At 37.8% G+C, this 16,245-nt stretch overlaps 2 protein-coding genes across 7 annotated transcripts; one reads left to right on the top strand and one right to left on the bottom strand.

Annotated features, from left to right (window-relative positions):
• Window positions 1-2,241: 2,241 nt before the first annotated feature.
• Window positions 2,242-11,758, bottom strand: LOC131333206 (RNA polymerase sigma factor sigC). 6 transcript variants are annotated; one of them, XM_058367611.1, is made up of 8 exons: window positions 11,434-11,758; window positions 7,315-7,475; window positions 6,743-7,222; window positions 5,739-5,969; window positions 4,947-5,087; window positions 4,653-4,853; window positions 2,974-3,156; window positions 2,242-2,644 (listed from the first exon to the last, which is right to left on the bottom strand). In XM_058367611.1, exons 1-8 carry the CDS (start codon window positions 11,525-11,527, stop codon window positions 2,633-2,635), a joined length of 1,503 nt encoding a protein of 500 aa, XP_058223594.1. In that variant the 5' UTR covers window positions 11,528-11,758; the 3' UTR covers window positions 2,242-2,632. The 6 variants fall into 6 exon arrangements, with proteins under 6 accessions (XP_058223594.1, XP_058223593.1, XP_058223591.1 ...); XM_058367610.1 differs by adding an exon at window positions 7,670-7,761 and having other exon boundaries at window positions 2,242-3,156; window positions 7,315-7,471; window positions 11,434-11,747; XM_058367608.1 differs by having other exon boundaries at window positions 2,242-3,156.
• A 1,297-nt stretch (window positions 11,759-13,055) lies between these two features.
• LOC131332774 (uncharacterized) lies at window positions 13,056-15,781 on the top strand. Its single transcript, XM_058367072.1, has 5 exons — window positions 13,056-13,062; window positions 13,989-14,116; window positions 14,171-15,077; window positions 15,228-15,325; window positions 15,422-15,781. Exons 1-5 carry the CDS (start codon window positions 13,056-13,058, stop codon window positions 15,779-15,781), a joined length of 1,500 nt encoding a protein of 499 aa, XP_058223055.1.
• The last annotated feature ends 464 nt before the right edge of the window (window positions 15,782-16,245 follow it).

Here is a 16,245-nt window from a genome sequence, read left to right as displayed (position 1 = left end):
GTCAAACAAAATCCTGATGGTACTCTTGATCGACTGAAAGCTCGTCTTGTGGCCAAAGGTTTCACCCAAACCTATGGACTTGATTATACTGAGACTTTTTCTCCAGTGGCCAAACTTAATTCTGTACGAATTGTTATCTCTCTTGCGGCAAATCTTGATTGGCCTCTCCACCAGCTTGATGTTAAGAATGCCTTTCTACATGGGGATCTGTCTGAGACTGTCTATATGGCACAACCACCCGGTTTTGAGTCCAAGGGGGAGTATGTGTGTCGTCTCCACAAATCTATATATGGCCTCAAACAGTCTCCGCGGGCTTGGTTCGATAAGTTCAATAATACTATTATTTCTCATGGTATGACTCGGAGTCAGGCTGATCACTCTGTGTTCTTTAAAAAGACCACTCGTGGTATTGTGATTCTTGTGGTCTATGTGGATGATATCGTCATCACTGGTAGAGATAGCATTGGGATTCAAACACTAATTCGCCATCTTGGTTCTAGCTTTCTTACCAAAGATCTAGGCAAGCTTCGATATTTCCTTGGCATTGAGGTGGCTCGTTCCAAAGCGGGTATCAGTTTATCACAAAGGAAGTACACTCTTGATCTCTTGAAAGATACAGGTTATATTGGGTCTAAACCTGTAGCTACTCCCATGGAGACTAATCTTAAGTTAATGCCTGAAGATGGTGAGCTGATTGACGACCCTGAGATGTATCGGAGGCTTGTGGGAAAACTTATTTATCTAACTATTACTCGACCCGATATCTCCTATGCAGTTAGCGTTGTCAGTCAATTTATGACTCGTCCTCGAGTTCCTCATATGGAGGCAGTTGTTCGTATCTTGAAGTATCTAAAAAATGCTCCCGGACGTGGACTTCTCTACAAATCATCTGGACATCTTCGTATTGAAGGATATACAGATGCTGACTGGGCAGGATCTCCTGCTGATCGTCGTTCTACTACTGGCTATTGCACCTTTATAGGAGGCAATCTTGTGACATGGAGAAGTAAGAAACAGTCAGTTGTAGCACGATCTAGTGCTGAGGCAGAGTATAGAGCAATGGCTCATACCGCTGGTGAGTTGACTTGGTTGCGCACACTTCTACAAGAGTTTGGGATCCTAGTACATGGTCCTACTCCTCTATATTGTGATAATCAAGCTGCTATCCACATTGCTAATAATCCAGTATTCCATGAGAGGACCAAACACATTGAAGTTGATTGTCATTTCATTCGGTCAAAGGTGGAATCTAAAGATATTAGCACTCCTTTTGTTCCTTCAGGTTCTCAACTGGCTGATATTTTCACCAAGGCACTTCCCAAGACTTCCATTGATACTATTTGTCACAAGCTTGGAGTACACGATGTTTATGCTCCAGCTTGAGGGGGAGTGTTGACTGTATTTAATGTATTGAATGTAATTAGGAAGTTACTCAATTTGGTAGAATCAATTAGGGATTTGATTAGGTAGAATCAATTAGGGATCAGTACCTAATCAATTAGGGATCAGTTAGGGATTTGATTTGATTTGATTTTCTTTCCTTATTTTACCTTGTATTCAGTCTATATATTGTACCTCATTGTGAGAAGAATAAATATCAAAGTATTTCGACAGTTTTATTCAACCTTCATGTTCCAGTTGACTATACTAGGTATCTGAGGTTTGACTCCCCTTGTTTTATCTGATGTGTTATTGTGTGCATCTTTAGGTACGAGCTCGATTCAAAAGGTTCAAGAAGCCGTATCTCGACCGAGAAAAAGAAAGCAAATTTGTTTGGGTGATTGGCTCCAAATTTTCATGTATGTCTTCTTATATTTGTAATTTCTCTCTTACTGATTGTCAGAAATCAAACTCGTGCTTGCGCATATTCCCTAGATGACAGATATACAGAGCAAATTGAGCATAAGACTCATTTTCTGCCCATTTGCCCAAATTAGTTATTGCATCATATGTTCTCAATCCAGGTTTAAGGCCACAAAATTAACCATTCAATTCAATTGCCTACCTTAACCAAATACGAGGCTCACACTTCACAGCATATTAGCCAGCTTAGAATCTAACAAGAAGTTCAAAAGTGCTGCACCAACATACCTAAAATAATCAGATGCAAAAAAGCCAAACGACTTTTTAGCTCAAATAGCTTTTCAAACAGAAATATGCTATGCCCTGGCAGATCCACATAATATAGAAACCTGTAGGACAATGCTAATCAAGAAGCAGAGAGAGAAGAAAAAAGAAAAATGGAGAAAACTAGGATCAGCAACTTTGGGAGAACATCACTTGGGAGTTCTTTTGTGGAGCCAAATATGTATTACTTTTCTACAATATTTCGAAGATAACATTCCAGGCTGAGAATATCACTTGGGAGTTCTTTTGTAGAGCCAAACATACAGTATTAATTTTCTACACTATTTCGAAGATTGCATTCCAGGCTGTTGAGTGTCAAACCAATCATGCCGGAAATCGGCAGGATACTTGACACATGTCGTTACTCTCCCGTCACCATCGGATACTAACCGAAATATAACAAATTAAGAAAGAGGAAAAAGGGGAAGAAACATGACACATTTGGAAGGAATTAAGGATAACAAAAGTCAATCTTTGTAGCAGAGTTGATGCCGCCGTTGGATAGTCATCCGGAACGCTGCACAGGGAACAACCACCAAAACTAGTCATCATAATGCAGACATGAGTTTCAATTTGAATTCAACAAAACAACTTCAATTCTTCAGAAATTCACCAGAATTAAAACGCTTTTGGTATTTACTACACTGATTCATCTGGCCTTGTCGAAACTCAGAAGTTGACAAGAATGAAGATTCCAATCACCACTCTAAAAAGCTCATCGAATAAGCTGGTTAGACTAATCCGCAACTACAGTTGCAAATAATGGCTCAAATTTCTATGGGTTCCTTCATCCCTTAGTTTTCTCAGAGCTTTTAGCTCTACCCTACGTATCCACTCTTTGCTTACTTGGAAACACGTCCCAATCTCCTGAAGTGACTTGCGGTGGTGGCCACAAAGCCCAAATCTCATGACCAACACTTGCCTCTCTGTCAGATCAAGGGTTTTCAGGAGGTCATGTATTTCTTTTACCATTTGCTGCCTCACTACAAATTCTTCAGTGCTCTCTACTGATGTGTCTGGTGTAAACTCCTGCACCATGGCAACACAAGTTAACCATTAATAACAGCATCTCTCAAAGGCTAAGTTCAGATTGTAGGAATCTTGGAGGAAAAGGAGAATAGAAGACCGTATCATCACCATTCCTGCATTTGTAACAGACTGGAGAAAGGAAATTATTCCTAAAACATGTTTCATGGATGAGCTTAGTGAAACATTTGGAAGAGATTGCATTAGGAATTAGAATACCGGGCATTGGATCTCTCTCTCTCTCTCTCTCTCTCTCTCTCTCTCTCTCTCTCTCTCCCTCCCTCCCAACAAAGAATTTCTCAGAGTTCTCCACATTAATTTAACCTTCCCAAAATGAGTATAAACACCCCTCATCCATCCAAAAAAAAAGCAGACGCTTGAAAACCTCATCCATCCCTAAAGAAAATGCAGATGCTTGAAAATATTTATCGCATACACAAATACAGCAGTAGTGTAACCTAGGCTCCATTTGTTTGGACGTAAAATATTTTTGCCAAGAGCATTTTACATAATTTCCATGGTTTGGTTGTTGAAATGCCCGCAAAATGAACTTTTTTTGGAAAATGTTTTACATCTTTGGCCGTAAAACACTCGACTCTCGAAAACTCGGTAAGTCAATTTCTGACTCTACGCATCTGTTTGCCCATTCGACCATCACCTCTATTGAAATAACTGGGCAACAAAGTATTCTTGAATTCCCTCATGGCCACGTCAATCAACATGCAAAAAGGACTCTCTCTCTGTCTCCCAACAGCCAGACTCTCCCTCTCTCTACCCATTTGCATTCCTAGGCACCCCTTGGCCTTCATCTCTCTCCTGGACTTCCTCCAAACATGAAGAAATACTTTCACTTTAATACTACTTCAGGCAAATTAGATGGGTGGACTATTAGTTTGTGTAATAGTAAAATTATAATTCAACCAAACACTGGAAAACAATTGTAAAACTTGTGTTTTCCAGTAAAATGTTTTACATGAAAAACATTTTCAGTTGTAAAATATTTTACGTCCAACCAAACGGAGCCCTAGTTACCTTTTACTGTGCCAGTGTATTTTAATAAATTTAATTCTGTTACCAAATTGAATTGTACAAAACTGCAGTTATACGCACATGGGATTAAAAGCGGTAGATGATGTGGATGCAAAGTTCAAAATAATAAAGAGCATGCATAAAGCTTGATGAATGGCTCTTTAATTACTTTTATACTCAAACTCCTGTAGCTAAGCCCCAAAAAACAATCAAAACATGTTTTTCATTTTTGTGCAGAGCAGCCACTGTGCAATTATAACTGCAATTATAAGTTCCAAAATCCTCACGGATCACAAAACCTTTATTTTCCTAGAAATAATAGAGCACTAGGATTGGATGGAAGAGGAGAATCGAATTAAACACATCTTTAACATAGAGGATGAGGCTCAATGAACAAGTAGGATTGCCGATGAGGAAACAAATGTTGGTTTGAATGAGGTTGGAAGCAGAATACAAAAAAAGGGCCATACCATAAATTTAGCTCCAAAAGAATCCCCCAGTCTCTCATCAATTGAACCCACAACTCTAAAGCACTGCCTGGCTGATTGTATATTAGCTAGGGACAAGCCTGTGAACTTTGCAATTTCATCATCGTCTGGGTATCTCCCATGGGTTCTGTATAGGAAATTCCGAGCTTTCTTTATCTGATTCATCGACTTGCTCAAAGAGGCCTACATAAAATTCGGATGGGAAAGCAATAAAGAGAGTAACTTCTGGCTTCAATATAACGAAATCCAGTAGCAATATAGGAAAAGAGTATATACCGGAATTCGAATCCCCCTAGAATGCTGTTCTACAAATCTTGACATTGACCTCCTTATCCAGTACTGAACATAAGTTGAGAATTTGTATCCCCTTGTGTGGTCAAACCTCATTGCACCTTGCAACAAACCAAATTTCCCTGCCTGTATTATGCAATGTAAGGTAAACTTCAAAATCAGTCTGGAATCATATGTTAATTATTTTAAGACTCAATTTGGAACTTGGGGAATGAATACATTAATTATTTTACTTTGTTTGGTTCTGAACAGAAAATGAAGGGAAAGTAAAATGGACAGTGGGAGAGAGCTTCCTCTAATGCTATTTCAAATTTTCAACTTGTTTCCCTCAGCATTTTGTTCTTTCATCTTTCCATGTTAGGTACTCATCATAAATACAAGTAAGAGGCTTCATTTGATGTGAAACACTCCAATGTGCAAAATCAGATTTAAGGACAAAATTCGAGTAAAAGCTTCACTAACGGCATAGAGAGATTTGAAAGCTAGAAACTGTCCTTGGGAAATGAGTGACAAAATGAGACTCTCCCTTCATTTCAGTAAGAGAATAAATAAAACACATCTTGATTTGTTTTCTGGGTGGCTAGGCCATCAGATTATATGTTTAGTGGCATGTAAGGCACCACAACAGGTAAAACCCAAATGTGGTATTCAGACGTGATCGCTCAAACGTAATCCAAATATTTAGGTTAAAGAATCATGTCATTAAATCAAACTGAAAAAGTAAATGAAAATAAAAATAAAAAGAAGTAAATCCACATAAAAGTATATTTGACGAACCTGAATTATATCTTCAAAGGCCAAGCCAAATCCCCTGTAGTTTCTCGCAAGGTACAGAACTAGGGAGTGTGCACTTCTCAGCAGCGCGTCCTTACAATACCAACCGGAACGCAAATGCTGAAGTAATATCTTCTTGTCCATTCTGGCAGCTTCCGCCCAGCTACTCAAGCTAGCTACTCGTCCAGTTTCTTCTTCCAACGCAGTTTTAAGTCTTTCCAAGTCATCAACCAACTGTAATAATTACATGATACAAAAACGATTAGTCACTCCCAAAGCATGAAGGAAGAAGATGATCCTGCTTAAAAGCAACTCCAAACAACATATCTTCGTATTAACATTTGAAAAGCACTCCCATGCATCTTTAAATCCATCTCTATTTATGGAGATTGGATTTTGATTCCCTCCCCCAACCCCCCCCCCCCCCCCCCCCCATATCTAGAGATGGGGAAAAATACAGAGGATCATCACCATGTAACTATTCCAACTGCATCCTCATCAGCTTAATATTCAATTTATTTTCTCAGATTGACAACATACACCCAACCATTAGTGTGTAGATCGAATATTTTAAAGTTGGTCTTAATGAAAGCACATCAACAAAACCTTTAAAGTGACCCTAATATTGTTACACATACTTAATTAAAAATAATGATAATTTTGGTGCACTGAATTCCACATGGAAACAAATGACCGAGCCATTGGATCGACAAAACTTTGAAGGGTTTTAAATCTTGGGGGTGAGATTTTTTTACACATACTTAATTAAAAATAATGATAATTTTGGTGCACTGAATTCCACATGGAAACAAATGACCAAGCCATTGGATCAACAAAACTTTGAAGGGTTTTAAATCTTGGGGGTGAGATTTTTTGAGGAAAAATAGAGGGTTATAGTTGGAGTTTAGTCATCCTCTTAGAAGTAACTTGATCAACAAAATAGCATTATTTTATTGCTCTCGGCAGAAAACTTGATTGGAGTTGCTCTACGAGGAACAGGAAATAACCTTAAATTGTCTCGACATTTCAGCCTCATTCCTAGCAATTGATAGTCTTCTACTTCTAGAATTTGATGGCAATTTTGATTGAGAGTCCTTTTGAATTGATTTTGAGGGCAATGCCAGCATCGAAGCTTTTGGTGAACCTCTCCCTCTTCTTGATTTTCTTTCTTCTTTCTTCCTTGAGCGAACAACAATCTCACCAATGTGGACATCCACAGCTTCATTAATCAAAGGCTGTTTAATAAGCTGAGTTGACATGTCAGACAAGTCAAAAAAGGTTGGGGATTTAAGGGTCTTCGATAGACAGCTATGGAATAATTTAAGAGCTCCAACCCTTTCCAGTTGTCCTAAAATATCTCTTTCCAACCTTCCCACATATGAGTCAGCGAACGTTGCCTCCAACGTATCAAGATTTTCCATTAATAAGCCAAAATGGGATGCCTTTCTTCCTTGTAACTTGTTCTCTCCAGTAGTCATCTGAAGGATCTGAATTAAAGTACGTATCCATTAGATAAGTGACCAGGAATTATTAGCAGAAATGATGAAAACTTCGTAAGAATTATTTGATATAGAAGAACCTTTACTCCTTCCATTTCTAAGTACTCTTTTTCTGCAGTCTGTTGAGCTGATGAAGATTTGTGTGCTTTCGGAGGATCATTGTACAGATTTTCACCTTGCCAGGAAATAAAAAAGGCAAAAGGCACCGTCCCGGAGTCATATGAAGGGTCCCTGCATCTAGCTTTATAATTACGAAAAATCAAGCTTAGAAAACAGAACAGGAGTACAGGACCAATCATCTGAACAAAATACACTAAACTCAGGATAAAACTCGCATATCGCACTGCTAGGGCTCTTATAAAGTAGGGTAAAACTCCTTCCGGTTTGGACCTTCGGAAATTTACCTCCTGAAAATTTTGGAAATAACCAACTTACCTCCTCGTGGTTTTGGAGTGAAGTGCTACAGTTATATTGACCATCCAAACTGACAGAAGGTGCAAAACAAACACCTAGGCCCTAACATAAGACTGGGAATGGAAAAAATAGTGTAAATAAAGCTAGACTCGAATGTAGAGCATCTCTGGTAATAAATTAATTTACAGTATACGCAGTTTTAACTTAATATGGAATCAAAGTAGGTGTATTTAACATACACAGAGAGCAGGGATAAATAGGGGGAGGATGCCCAGGAAAAAGACAAGGACATCGAGGTAATTTTGGATATGTAGTTAACAGAGTTACCAATTGCATTTTAGTCCAAAACCATGAGGAGGCAAGTTGGTCATTTCCGCATGCAAGGGCAGTGAAATGCCAGGGCCAAACCACAGGCAAGTAATCTGCATTTTGCCCTATAAAGTATTATCTTTCTTTTCTGAAAGTAATCAAATTTAGACGGTATGTCTCGTAGCGAACTAAATGCTTAATTCAACTATCAAATGGGAATCAGAACTAAATTTGGTTGGTACCATCCAACTGAATCAATTCCATTCTTCACTCACCCTATAAGATACGTGAATTTTTCCTTTCCACCAATGCATTTTCAAAATATCAACTAAATGAATAAGAATGTTGAACTCTCTTTCATTGGTAGAAAAATACAAAGGCGTAAAAATTGGACTAGTTGGATAGAAAAAAGAGCCATTTGAGCAAGCATGCTTTGTTAGGAAATATGTCTTAGTTGTATGTAAATTGAACCGAATAGAAACATCAACCAGATGTAAAACTTACAGATCAAGCCTAGTGTTTGACACTATCTCCTTAAGACAGATTTTGCCCTGCCATAGAGCTTACGATTTGAATAGACGTCTGTGTCCCATGATAAAACTGAGAAGCATAACAACAATCTATGGTACATCAAATCACTCAGCGTTTTGTATTCCATCAACACTAACTCTGAATGAAGAAAATTACATATACACATGCGAAAATTGGACTTAAAATGATGCACAAAAGGGGCAATATGTATAGAGGAAGAGATGCCTTCTTAGAAAAATCCAAAGGAAATCGTGCCATTTTGAAAAAGATCCAGAGAGACGCATCTGCCAATGGTGAAGTGATGCCTCAAACAAACACAACTTAAAGTTGCAACTTATCCATTAAAATACTTAACTCCAAAAATGGTTTTAATCTTAATTGAATTTCTTCAACCAATATTCAATTTAAATTTTGGAGTCAATTTCTCAATCACTCCTTAACAGTTTTTAACCACCAATATTAATTTGAATCACCAAAATTAATGCCTTTTTTGGATGGGATTTTGAAAAAAAAAAAAAAATTAACTCAAAAAACACTCATTACCCCTACTTTCAATCATTACTCTCACTTCTCTCTCCTCTCTCCAATCATTATTCTCATTTTTTTCTCTATCTCTACCTACTCATTACCCCTATCTCCAATTATTACTCTAATTTCTCTCTCCAATCATTACCCAAAAACCAAACTCAAAAATTTTCAAAACACCATCCAAACAAGGCATAAGGTTTTCAAAAACCATGTTTCCAACATGTTTTAGATGAATGAGGAGGAAGGAACCTTTGGGGTTTGGTTCACGGCTGATTTTTCCCATCTGTTTCCTAAAACGAAGGATTCTCCTTAGCTATGATTTCGTTTCCTAAGCTTTATCTTTCATCTGAGTTCGAAATATCAACTCAATAGCTGATAAATAGGTAGTCATATGCATCATAGCAATCAATCTTACTTGACAAAAACATGAAAGATAAATACACGTTCTAGAACTCCAAAACATACCAGAATACCACCTACTTAAACAACTACAACACCGACAGTTGTCAACTTTGAGTGTTACCAATGCTGCATTATCAAAATCCCAACCATCTGTATGACCAAGTCTCTGTAAAACTCAACAACTTTCCTAGGTTGATTCCGTACATTAGATTCTAGCAAAGAAACGGTTTTGAGATTTGACAAATGCAAAAAAATTAAAAGAATTGACTTGGGTAATCAACTAATTATTGTCAAAAAGTTCCGTAAGGAATCATAAACACCCAGAACAAAAAGGGTTGAACATTATGGGAAACACCAAAGTCATGGCTGAAACAAATGCTTGGGATTCTTTGAAGACTAACCATCTCAACAGGCACGGTACTTGTTCAACGAGAAAACTTATAGGTTTTTTGTTTTGTATTTAACAAAGAAAATCACGAGACAATAGATAAAATAATTGTAGGGGCGAAATCTTGGGTGCAAGTTGGCCAAGTCTGAGGGCCCAAAAAAGAAGGTACAATTAGTGACCCGCAGGCCACAACAGATGGACAGCTGGAACTTCGATGCCTAAGCCAGTTGGACTACTTGGACACACAAAGAAAATGAATGTGAAGCCAGTAAAGGTACAAGACTGGATAACTTTACCCTTGGAGTGCATGGACGAGTTTCCATTGGTGAGAAAGTCAATTGCCCTCTTTGTTGTTTAGGATTTCTATCACCATAAGTTCAATAACGAGGTATTTAATCTCCGGTAATACTCTTTTTCTTTTGTTAGATTTTGTGGTTCATCCTCGAATCTAGAAAGAATATCGATATACAATAAAACATATACGTCAAACTCGAATGAAGAAATAAACCGAAATTCTTCACCATATGGCTGACCAAGGACAAAGAGATCCTAATACTAACTCTTCTTACGGTTGCAATTCCTCCATTAACACCAGGATAAGACCATCTTGGGAAGTCAAACACTAGTCCTTCATCCGCTTAGAAAATCCTTAGAAAATTAAAGTACTGTTATATGTTGCTTGTGTAAAATAATGTGAGCAGAAACACAATTCATGATCTCGATGGGAGGCGAAAATACACATCAAAAAAGGAGGGGAATCTCAAATGAGAATAGGAGTAGGTTCACCAAGTTCATGGACATCTTTAGGTAAGAGACAGCAAATTTCAACCCTTCTCAGACTATTAAATATGGAAGGGTACGTGATTTATGGAACCCAATGAAAATGCAAAAAACCTAGCTTAGAAACTAAATTTGCAATACTCTCATTTAGTTATGAAAGTTGAATACTTACATGGCTACATTCGGACCTACATATCTCAAAAGTCCAAAACCGAGCCTTTGTCATATATAAAGCTATTTTCAATAATTTTATCGGAGCACATGCCTGAACAAGTATTGATCTTTCCATAACACTAAAATAGACTTTTCGGTGTGTGTCTCATCCTAGCAACTATAGTAAGTTCTTTTTTCCCCCACAAACCAGGTATACAATCCAGCTTACGAGCATATCAACTCATCCAGGATCCTGAATTATCGACCGAATACACATCCAGTGGCCCCAGGCGTATTTAGCTAATGTGGCAGTCGAACCTGCGAGCTTGGAAAATAAACCCTTTACTTGCTGTCAGACACCCGCACGACCGACCCCTTGGGGTTCACTTTAATAAGTTGTGGAACTAAACGAATAGGAAAAGGGAACAGAGATACACAGCCTTCAAAAAATAGACTTTACTTTTACATTCCACAAAATCCCTCCATAAATCCAAAATCCAACCCCAGCCATAAATTCAAATAACTATTAAACCTATAAATTAAAATAAATTCACTCCGAACAAAACCCAGTATTTTGTAATAAACTTATCAAAGTGATCAATTTGCAGTACATTTTGCAATAACTGACAAATTAAACAGTAACTGACACTGCTTTTTACATAGGTCTATAATTGAATCGTAAATGGGGACTTACATGTGTATAAGGAAGACCAAGATGCTGCATTGGAGAGAAAAGGGGAGCGAATTGGAGTAACCAATTTGAGATTTAAGTTGAAACCCATTCGCATTCAATTTCTTGAAGACCAAGAAGAAAAAGAACAGTAACCATCAAATGTTCATGAGTGTTCTAAACAAGAGAGAGAGAGAGAGAGAGAGAGAGAGATTAACCCGACTGGATATATAGTGGGAGGTGGTGTCAGCTCTCGAACCACTGGTTCCCCATCTGAAAGAAATAAAAAGGACAAACGAAACTTCACAAGTTCTCGAGATAGTTTTTACCCATGTTCAAATATCTCTTGCGCAAGTACAAGTACACTTGGTTTATGTTTTGTGGGAAATTTTTAAAATATTAAAAGAGATAAATAGATAGATAGAGAATGAATTATGAGAGTATTGGAAAGAAAATGTATTGACGAGCATGCGCAAATTAGATCTCTAGACCCAAACCAGACACAGACGCGTACACTAATAGACGAACCAAATCAGAAGATAAATGTATACAAAATAGATGCGGCTCTTAACCTATCTGGATGTACCATTTGACTTTCAAAGGAAAGGTTTGAGGTTCAACAGGGTTCAATTCTATAGAAAGACATCAAACTGCTTTTAGTCGTTAACTTACTAATTTTTTGCCAACCCTCACTAATGTATATAATATAGGTAAAAAAAAAAAATGTATCGGATATTATGTCATTTGCATAGAATCATATATGTGATACTAGGAAGCATGACACATAGACAAGTATATATATGTCCAATTTTGTTCATATCCATGTATGTCCGCAGTATTGCTCAAATTAAAAAATCAAAAACTTTAATGGTACATATGAAGAATCTGTACCAGTGGGTATAAACCCCTCTCTGGATCCATTTTGGGTCTTAAAAAAATGATCGGAGTCGCTCATTTTGTTTGAAATACTTTACTTATGGTCCCTGCAAAAAATAAGCTCAATCCGGTATAAGCAAGAGCATTTACGAAACATTCAAATTTTGCTCTAGAATTCAAGCTTGAATTCTGGGACAAAATTGGACGTTTTGGAGGTGTCTGAACAGATATCGGATTGAGCTTATTTTTCGCAGGAGCCGTAAATAAAGTATTTTAAATAAAATGAGCGGTTCTGATCATTAATTTTTTGAGACTCAAAACGGGGCAAAAATAAGATTTGTATCTGTACCAGTAGTTCCATTTATAGTGAGACATGCTGCCCTTTTTTGTATTGCTAGACCAAAGTAATTTGATCGGACATCTTTGCACATAAAAGTCAGGTTTGTACAGATTAACACAAAGGAAAGATATAATGAAGTGCTACGGGTACATATGATATGTACATACCATGCACATATGAGTATTGTGGGACCTACTTCGGATCGCACAGAGATGATTCGAATCGTCCATTATTTTTAAATTTTTTTTATGGAGCCCTGTAAAAAATCAGCTCAACCCCTGATATCGGTAAGGATTTTTTCTGAATTTGTAAAGGCGAAGTTGAACTGATTTTTTACAGGACTTCATAAAAAAAAGTTTTAAAAATAATAAGCGATTCGAATCATCCCTGTGGAATCCGAGGTGGGCCCCACACCCCACAAAATCTATATATGCATGGTATGTACATGTTCATATGTACCCATAACTTTAAATTTAAATCGTTCACTCTTCATAAGAAATCATGAAATTTCACACCATTTCCATGTGCAGTTATTTATATAAAAAATTGGCCTAGGGTCCACTATAGCCTACTTTTAAGCCATTAGGTCCACTGATCAAATTTGTTACCCACTAAGTCCACTAATATGTATTTGATAAGGCATAAAGTCCACTACATTTTAAAAGGGAAATAATGCCTTACAAATTTACCCTCCCATTCAAATCTCTTCCGTTTACCCCATTATCCTACGTTTGAAATCACTCACGCAAAGATCTCGGGAAATAACGGTTACGCTGAATAGAGCGACAGAGAGAAAGAGCAGTCTCGCAAAAATCGATTGATCTCGCATAAATTTTCTCCGGTGATCGTCTGTCGTCTCCCTATATTGATCCAAGCAGTATCGCCTCCCTCCATCTCGGGTATCGCTCTCACTCTCTCTCTCTCTATCTCTATCGTATCTCTCTGTTGATGTTGTCGGCAATCTCTCTATCTTAGGTATCTCTCTCATTCTCTCTATCGTCTCTGTCTCTCTCTATCTCTCTCGTCTCTCTCTGTCGTCTCTCTCTCATTCTCTGTCTCTATATACAACGTTATATAAGTATATATAAGTATAACAACGTTATACTTATATAACGTTATTTGACATTCTATATTATCCTTTCCAGATACTATGCATATAACGTTAGTGTTCTTATATAACGTTTTTGAAACTGATATAACGTTATTGATATTATATAACGTTATATGACATTGTATATAGAGTTACGAGTTACATATGACATACGCAAATATATGATCATATATGTTTGAAACTTTGTCCTCTTTTTGATATATAACATTATTTATCGGTTTTTGTTTTTGTTGTGTATTGTTACGTGTGCAGTTGTTATGGATTCAACAGTCATGTTTATTTGTAAGTATGGGTTGGAGATTTTTCCGGTGAGGTTATCGGGTGGTGGTAGGTTGAAGGATGTCTTAAGTAGCATTTGTAATAGGTGGAAGAATCTGTCGGTAGGGAGGTTTTCTGTTTCATATGCTTATGAGGATGGTTTTTGTGCTCTTTAGAATGAATCTGATTTTGAGAACATGCTTTTCTTGCTTAGTAATTGTGATCGCATAAATGCAAAGGTTGACGAGAATGAACATAGTAGCCGGTTAATTGTTGGTAGTACTATTGATGAAATGGATGATGTTGATGAAGTTGTTGATGATGAGGTAGAATATGTGGATGGAATGGACCCAGCGGAAAAGTATTGTAAACATACGGAGACTAGGTATTTGACTGAAGCTTTGGCTAATTTGATAGAGGGTGTCGGACAAGAGTTTCCCAAAGGTGTGAAGGAGTTCAGGGCTGTGTTGGCTAAATACGCGATTGAGAATGGCTTCATGTATCGTTTCGTGAAAAATGATTTACTTAGGATTACGGCTGTTTGTGTTAGTACAGGGTGTGAATGGAAGGTGCATGCTATTTTAAATAGGACCAATGGTGTATTTCATATTAAAAAGTGTCATAATGAGCATAATTGTGGGTCAACATACCGAACCAATAAGCATAAGCGTGTGTCATCCCTTCTGGTTGCGAATGAGATAGCTGGGATTGTTGAGAAAAAACCCAAGACTTCTCCAATCGACATGCAGGATTGGTTTACGGACAAGTATGGTCTTAATTTGTGCTATCATAATGCTTGGTTAGATGCGGAGAAGGCAAGGGGGGAATTGTATGGAGATTATGAAGGTTCATTCGATAGGCTTCGGTGGTACGTTGAAGCTGCAAGGGCTACGAATCCGGGGAGCGTATTGAGGCTAAAATCTGATCCTGTAACCAAAGAGTTTTCACGGCTATTTGTGACGTTTGATGCTTGTATCAAGGGTTTCAATTACTGTCGGCCTTTTCTGTGTCTTGATACCACCCATTTGAAAGATAGATTCAAAGGAACACTCCTTGCCGCAACAGGAAAAGATGCAAATCAATGTATGTTTGTGTTCGTTGTTTATGTTATAGCCTTATATATTATATTTCATTTGTACATTTTTTAATATATAACATTGTATGTTCTATTATGTGAAGCTACACATGAAAGAAGTTCGCATATAACGTTATACGTTTATCATTCGTGTGCAGGTTTATTCCCTATAGCTTATGCAATTTGTGACGCTGAAAATGATGCTAATTGGACTTGGTTTCTTGGCCTTTTGAGGAGTACATTGTCCACTCGTCCTGTTACCTTTATTACTGATCGTAACGCAGGTCTTGTCAACAACATTCCTATTATGTTTTCCGGTTGTCATCATGCATATTGTCTTTATCACCTATAGTTTAACTTGAAGGATCACTTTCCTGGTCGGTTTAGGAAAGGTTTTCGGAACAGGCTCGTAGAATTGTTCAACAAATGTGCATATGCTTCATCGGTGTCGGTTTACAAAGCTGCGGAGGAAGATTTTTACCAATTTGGTGGGGATAAAGCTAGGACCTTTATTGCGAGTGTCCCTAAAGAGCATTGGAGTAACGCGTATTTTAAAGGTCAACGGTACGGTGAGATGAGCTCTAGTGCTGTGGAGTCATTTAACAATTGGATTCTTAAAGCTCGGGAAATGCCTGTTTTTTATTTAGTTGATGAACTTCGTCGCAAAATTATGAAGCAAATGGCAGATAGGAGAGTAAAGTCGATGAAATAGAATTCAGTTATTTGTCTGAATATGGATAAGAAGTTAGCTCGATTTATCAAGAAAGGAAGGTCGTGGAGGATCATTATGTCGAAGGGTGGTTTGTACGAGGTGCGTTGTCTTCCCCCTAAGGTAGTGTCTGTTGAGGAAAGGACGTGCTCTTGTGGTAAATGGCAGTCTACCGGTTTCATTTGTAGGCATGCTGCAACGGTTATTATAAAAGCTTGCGGAGGGGAAGGAACTTTGGTGGACCACATGGATCCGTTATACCTTGTCGATGCGTATCGTCGTGCATACGAAGAACCCATATATCCAGTTGTAAAGAGTGACATTCCTGATTTTACAAATGCAGGTGAACGAGTTATAAACCCTCCACGGAACAGGCGGCCAGCAGGTAGGCCCAAAGTTAAACGCATTCGTTCAAGGGGTGAAGAGTCATATACTAGGCCAAATAAATGTGGGAGGTGCCACAAGGC

Source organism: Rhododendron vialii, chromosome 7a, assembly GCF_030253575.1.
Source record: "Rhododendron vialii isolate Sample 1 chromosome 7a, ASM3025357v1".
In the NCBI taxonomy this organism is placed as follows: Eukaryota; Viridiplantae; Streptophyta; class Magnoliopsida; order Ericales; family Ericaceae; genus Rhododendron; species Rhododendron vialii.
Note: the sequence above shows the minus strand (reverse complement) of the source record. Positions and strands in the feature narration are given on the sequence as shown.